The sequence below is a fragment of the Osmerus mordax genome, chromosome 1 (assembly GCF_038355195.1).
Source record: "Osmerus mordax isolate fOsmMor3 chromosome 1, fOsmMor3.pri, whole genome shotgun sequence".
NCBI classification, from domain to species: Eukaryota; Metazoa; Chordata; class Actinopteri; order Osmeriformes; family Osmeridae; genus Osmerus; species Osmerus mordax.
In genome coordinates this window covers 8,803,303-8,810,280 of record NC_090050.1, presented here as the reverse complement: position 1 = coordinate 8,810,280, position 6,978 = coordinate 8,803,303, and the positions used below count along the sequence as shown (strand labels likewise).

The 6,978-nt window shown below is 40.5% G+C and overlaps 1 protein-coding gene across 2 annotated transcripts; it reads right to left on the bottom strand.

Moving 5' to 3' along the window:
* Positions 1 to 597: 597 nt before the first annotated feature.
* On the bottom strand, positions 598 to 6,978 carry LOC136953499 (keratin, type I cytoskeletal 18-like). Of its 2 annotated transcripts, XM_067247086.1 has the most exons (8): positions 6,368 to 6,978; positions 4,748 to 4,830; positions 2,822 to 2,978; positions 2,491 to 2,655; positions 2,029 to 2,154; positions 1,358 to 1,578; positions 1,053 to 1,103; positions 598 to 810 (listed from the first exon to the last, which is right to left on the bottom strand). In XM_067247086.1, the coding sequence occupies exons 1-7, from the start codon at positions 6,893 to 6,895 to the stop codon at positions 1,079 to 1,081; spliced, it is 1,305 nt and encodes a 434-aa protein (XP_067103187.1). In that variant the 5' UTR covers positions 6,896 to 6,978; the 3' UTR covers positions 598 to 810; positions 1,053 to 1,078. The 2 variants fall into 2 exon arrangements, with proteins under 2 accessions (XP_067103187.1, XP_067103186.1); XM_067247085.1 differs by lacking the exon at positions 1,053 to 1,103.

The following is a 6,978-nucleotide window of genomic DNA, read 5'->3' as shown; positions in this document are numbered from 1 at the left end:
CATTTCTGGGAGCCCTATCTAAAGACCTAAACAAAAGCTATCTAGCATGCAGTGTCCTTTTTCTGTGCTTGCAAAGGCTATGCTCATCATCACGTATCCTCCCATATTGTGACACTATTTAACTCCCTTGATTTCCTTTATTCATTGTCTAGTCTTCTTAGATACTCAACTTGTGTGTATCAGACACCTGCACCTTACATATGTGTGATAAATATGTTGATTTGGTCTTGAACTTGTACTTAGCTATTCACTTCATTGACTTGGTACTTTCACAGCAATTGGGTACAATCTAATACGTCTTCAGATACATAACCATAACTACCAAACAATATAATTGTTATTTCCTTAATTTATTGTCTGTACTCAGATTGAATGGATTCTGTCACTTTGAAATCACTTGAAATATTTTCTTAAATTATGATTATCCCATCATAATTATAATTTACTTATATCTTCAAATATCTTCAGGGTGTTGGTAGGTCCCCAAGGTGGGCAGACGGTATAATAGCAAAGTTAGACATCTTACTAATTTTCAACACTGCCTGAATTCATAGCTCCACAGTAATGGGATGAATACAAAATACTCAAAACAGAATCTTAAAAGGTGTTAAAAAACTTTATTTTGGTACTTTGGTCATTTTTAGGTCAGGTGTTGACACAGCACTGGAAGCTTTGCTCAGTGAGACTGGCTTTTAATGCAATGATGGTTCTGCAATAACTGCTCTTTGTTAGGATGATGATTATCACCATGATTATCTCTTTTATTTTCTCGTTGTTCAAGCCTTCAGTTCATCCAGAGCATCTTGGAGCCTGGACAAAAATCAACAAAACAAAAGCATTGTTTTGATAGCATGCTTTGATAGGGCAAATCATCTTGCAATACCATTTATAAACCATAGATGGCATCCCGAAGTTTAGAAATGTGGAAGTATCGATGTCTTACTCATTTGTGACATGAACACTTTTTATGTTACAGATATCCAACTCATTCATATTACTGATCCCAATCCTACTGTACTTTAGGACTCAAAGAGTATGCATTCACAACATACCCTATGGCCCTGCCTGGACACAGCCCCTAGCTTCTAAGCTGTTGGGTAGATCTGAAAAGATAGGTATGTGTTATGGCAGACAGTTTAATCTGGCCATGCAATCTAGCCCCAAGAGGATTTTAAAGGTGAAAGAACTAGGGTGGATATTCTGTAGTTCCAAGTGCTTTTATTTAGTGAACAAGGGATACGAAGGTTCAAAATGGGATTCATGCAAACAGGGTCGAACGCATTTGGGAGAACTCTTAGTCAAAGTCTAGGATTAGTCTCCATCCAGGAACATCTCATGGCTACCTCTTCATACTCACTTGAAATCTTCTCCATCCAACAGAGACCTGTAGGTGAGGATCTCAGCCTCCAGCTTCATCTTCATGTTGAGCAATGCCTCGTACTCCTGGCCCTGGTGTTGGATGTTGCCCCGCAGGTTGGTCAGTTCCCCTTCCAGGTTTACAATGATGTTGTTGTACCTCTCCATCTCCATGTTGTTGCGCTGCTCCGTGTTCCGTAGCGTGTCATCCAATGAAGCTTTCTATTGTGGAGGAGCAGAAGAGGAATGTTGAGGGTGGTGGTGTGTGAATGGTTTATTATCAGTTGGTGTAAACTTGAAGTCCTGCATCAGAAATGATGATTCAGTCTGTGCTTGGGGAAGGCCAAGTCAAAATGTACTTTTGAGGGATCCCCTTTGAAAGTGTTGAACAATATATTGTTGAATTTTGTATGGAAATGCCGAATATAGAAACTAGAGAGAGTTCAACTTCTTCTGCTTTGTGAATGTCAGGAATGTTGAATGTCAGTAATGAATAGCGAATGACCTTTGAATTATGGGGGCTGATATGCAGTGCAGTAGAGGAATGGGGCATTTGGTTATGCTACTCATTCCATCCCACAATTTTTACGATGTCACTTATGAATTCCAGAGAATGCAGCTGCAAGAAGACATTAATGGTGTATGCACCAAAACATTGTCCTTGTGTCTCACCAGGCTCTGTTGGGACGCCAGCTCGATCTCCAAGGTTTGAATCTGTCTTCTGAGGTCCGTCATTTCCATCTGCGCCCCCTGGAGAGCCTCGGTGTTCTGAGATACCTGCACTTGTACATCTGAGATCTGACAGTAAACAAAGGGAATTAGAGGGAGGAAGCCATGGAGGGATGGGTCAGTAAACCATAGAGGCAAGTGCTCTGGATCTAATTGTTAGGACAGTTATGAGTATGTTGGGATATTTGGAATACTTTATAATGTGAAAGAATCCTACAAATCTTAGATTGAAAATATTTTCAAGGACCAAACATGCAACCTTGCAGTATGCCAGCTTGAATTGTGCATGAAAACACTGAAAGCAACGTGTTCATGGTTTTCTCGCTGTGATCTAGCTGAACGCATCGATGTAGTTTAGGTCAAGCCAGACTAACTGTGCATTTCTCCATGTACACCAAAGCTTACCTGATTTTCATGCCAGATTTTTAGGTCCTCTGCGTTTTTCAAAGCCATCTTCTCATAATTGGCCCTCATCTCCTCCATGATCCCGGACATGTCTTGACCTTTGGGGGCATCGATGTCCACCTGCACTCCTGACTGGGCAACCTGGTTGCGCAACTCTGTGACTTCCTAAAGGAGGAAATAGGGTAAAACAGGAAGAAACTTAAAGTTTAACAGGTTTTTTTCATAGATCCTCATGGCCTCCCATGGTATGATAATATGTAATCTTAAATGTTAATATGATTTTAGAGAAGTGACAGTATGTCACAAATCTTTAATCTGAAATAGATTTTACATTATCATGGTTCTTCTTCAGGAAGATCAATTCCTCCCTCACAGACTCGATCTCACTCTCGATGTTCATCCTGCCCATGTTGGTTTCATCAAGGACCTTCTTCAGCCCCACAATGTCCGCCTCCACTGACTGGCGAATGGCCATCTCGTTTTCAAACCTGGAAAAATAGATATGGTGTCACAAACCTGTTTGGTGGTATGAAATATTCAACTCAGAAAGGCACAAAATGGCTGCCATTGCCATTTGTTGCTATCAGTGCACAAGATGGAGTCTCTGGACACTGGCCTATGTTCAGTTTAGCCCATGTTCAACTCGCGTGGTTCACATTAAAAAGGAATTCTTGAATCATCACCCAAGAAAATACCAAAGCAGTTTACAAAGAGGGCTGTGTAGCATTCTGTAGAGGTTTCACGCTAGAGTTCACACACCAAGTATTTTAATGAAAAGACCAGATAACTGCATAAAGATGACATGAAATTTCTTTTTTGAACTTCACTTCACAATGCTGCACCAAATTATCTCCCCAAGGTCTGGCATGAGTCAAACTTTTTCTCTCACATTTTACAACTGTGAAGCATTAGACCATTTTTGTAAAGCCAGTAACATCCCTTACAAAAAAAAAGTATATTAAAGTATACTATAAGTGTACAAAAAAAATGATAGTACTCTTTTAGTTCACCTTTGATATACTTATAAGAAGTTACTTTGAAAATAGTTCACTTTTGATATACTTATAAGAAGTATACTTAGAAACAAAAGATTGTATACATTTCTTCTGGAGTAGGATGTAGGCTACGTTTTCTTTTATTATACAGCAAAAACAGTCAAAATACTTTTAAAGTACATTACAAGTTACATTTTTTTGATCCATCTTGTATATTCTAATTATTCATGTCTAGGAACATATATTATGCATTGCACATTGAATCTTTTTTGTTACTTAAGCTGTAACCTTAATTACGGCCAAAACATTTTGAAGCCCTATACTCTTATACGATACTAATAATTATCAATTGGAGTATTAATGGAAAAAACTACTTGAGAAAGAAGCAGACAGAAGGGTTGCATTATGCATTTGAAGGTTATACTGTCAAACTGACTGAAGAACGAATTAACAACGTGAAAAAATGAAGATAGCGTGGCTCATTGGCTGGTCAATTCCCATGATGCAAGGCGGTAAATAGTGTTAAACGGCTGATAAATTTGCCGTTTGTTCGAAATACAAATGTAACTTTTTTATTGTGTCTGCTTAGAATGTAGTGTTTTGTTCCATGGTAATTGTCATTGTTGTGCTGGTTTACCATTGTAACCATGAGTTAAATGACTGTTACGTTTGATAAACTGAGCTGGATTCGAGCAACATAAGACATAAGCAGGAATCCGCTTCTTTCAGCTAATGATAACTTTCACTTGGCGAGGACCCCGTTGTCGTCAAGTGATGCAAGATCGGTGACGTTGGAGGGGCCCCAAAACATATATATTACAATAATCATAGAAAGTGGACATTAATTAAATTTACTTACTGAAGTACTTACATCAATTGATAGTGCACTTGAAAGTATTCCAAAGTATATTTTGAAGTACTTTAGGAAGTATACTTCATGAACTGAGAGTGCACTACACATGCTACTTTACAGTACTCAAAAGTAAACTTCAAATACACTATAAGTGTACTTTAAAGTGTACTAAATGACCTAAAAAGTGGGCCAATTCAGTTAACTTAGTACAAAAATAGTATATAAATAAGTACCCTGCTAGTATACTTTAGGTACCATGATAATAGTATACTTTTTATACTTAAGTATACTTACAAATTAAACTTGAAGTATACTTCTTTTTTGTAAGGGATTACACAAACAGGCAGACACAAACAGGCAATCTTCGGTGTGTGGAGAGAAAATGGATTAAAATGTTTTTCAGACTCACTTCACTCTGAAATCGTCAGTGGCTAGACGGGCATTATCAATTTGGAGCACAAGGCTGGAGTTATCCACAGTCGTATCAAACACCTGAGGGAGAGAAATATTGAAAAGTAACTTTTACCCAAACTGAAAATATAAATATAAACTCTCGATGATTTTTTTTTTAAAAGGTCAAAAAGAATTTAAGACTGGAAATACTTATTTTTGCAATTTTTCTGGATGGAAGTTAAAACATTAAGATTTTATTCTGTCCACTTCATTTTCAATGAAAGCAAATAAAAAACATATTTTCTTAAAATACAGTCTTTGTTCAAACATTAATTGCCGGGCAACTAGTAAATGACAACCTCTAAGACAAGAATTCTGACAAACAAACACATCTTGAAAACTTGCATGTGAGTCATGTTATGGGAGCAAAACATGTCTGAATCCATGGCAACTGCCCTGATCGCCTATGTAAAAAGAGGAACCTCAGATGGAAAAGCAGTGTAACGGGTTTCTTCACAGCTGAGTATGCTGTGAGTTTGCATTGTTAGAGGAATGGGCTGTGCTTCCTGTCCCTCGTGACACAAGCTCTCTGTTCTCCCCCAATCTGAGTGTGGGGTTGTGTTGGAATGTTTCCTTTTCTGTTTCGAGCTGTGTCTATCTCTGTTGCTGTTTGGCTGTTTGCATGTGTAACCATAGTTTCCAGTTTGACGCACAAGAGAAAAATCTTGAAGCCCGATGCAGTAGGGGAGTTAGGTGCTGCATAGTTGTCATTATTAGCTTCACAGGAAATCTGAACTCAGGCACAGAATATGACACTCCAATGTGGAGCTGGATATTAAACAACCGGTCACATGCTGGAAAAGTGAAGAGGAATTATTTTGAGTGGAACACATCTGGTTCACATCGGTTTCCTCCTACGCTTGAGAATGTGGAGGGTGACCATTCAGGGTCAGAACTGTTTTTTTCTTTCTTTTTTTGTTGAAAACCTTGTCTATGGGTTGTTCTTTGGGGTTTTGTGTCTCTGTTGTTCACTATTCACTCTTTCCCCTGGTGATTTATTTGAGGAACTTCTGGGCAGTTTGTGGCAACAGGGGGAAGGGAAATTGGATATCGGCCACACCCGCCATTCTGTTTTATAGGACATTGGTAGCCCAGATACAAATCATGTTCTCTTCAGGCACAATACATTTAAATAATATGCTCAAGAAATGTGTATGTTTTAAATGTAAAAACATTGTTTATATGCCAAAACCGATTAGTTGAGTTTTACTCAATAAATCAATACAATGAAAACAATGTGCATTTTATGTCTGGGTAAGTTAAATTCAGGATTCTAAATGCAAGTAGTTCCCCTTATTCTGCACTCCCTGTTTAATCCACACCCCCCCCCCCCCCCCTTCTGAGTTAAACAGCTTCATCAGCATTTTATCTATCACTATCACTTCATTCTGTCCTTTCTGCCCACGCTCTCTTATTTCTTACTAACAGCATCAGCATTCCCATTATTTGCCTCTAATATAATCAACACAACATTCTCACATACAGTACAATCATTATCTTGCTATCTTTCTTTTCACCCCACTCATTCATCCATCCCTCCTTCTCTCTCTCCTTTTCCCCAGCCCCTCAAACCCACCTTTTTGCGCAGATCGTCGATGACGGGGGTGTACTTGCTGTAGTCTCTACTGTCCGGGCTTCCCTTCTCCAGCACTGCTCTGATCTTCATCTCCAGCTGTGCGTTGGCCTGCTCCAGGGTCCTCACCGTCTCCAGGTAGTTGGCCAGACGGTCGTTGAGGTTCTGCATGGCTCCCTTCTCATTTCCCATGATGCCACCGCTGCCTCCGCCCGCAGCCATGGAAGAAGCAGCACCGACCATGCCTCCACCCATGCCCATGCCTCCACCCAGGCCCATGCCTCCGCCCATGCCCATGCCCATGCCGCTGCTCACCTTGTAGGAGGAAGAGGACGAGAAGGCAGAGGAGCCACCAGGGGCCCCGCTGCGCAGGCCGGAGAAGTTGGCAGAGGAGATGCGGGTGCCCTGTCCGCCCGCTCCGCCATAGGTGCTGGCGGCGCGCTGGGAGGAGGGCGGCATGGAGCGCGTGGCATAGGACATCCTGGAGGACTGCATGTCAGACATGGGCGCCGAGTACACTCTGAAAGACATGTTGGAGTAGTGAGCGATCGATTGGAGTTGGATGGATGAGAGAGAGAAAGGGAGCAGGCTCAGAGTTGGACCTTTTTGAGAGT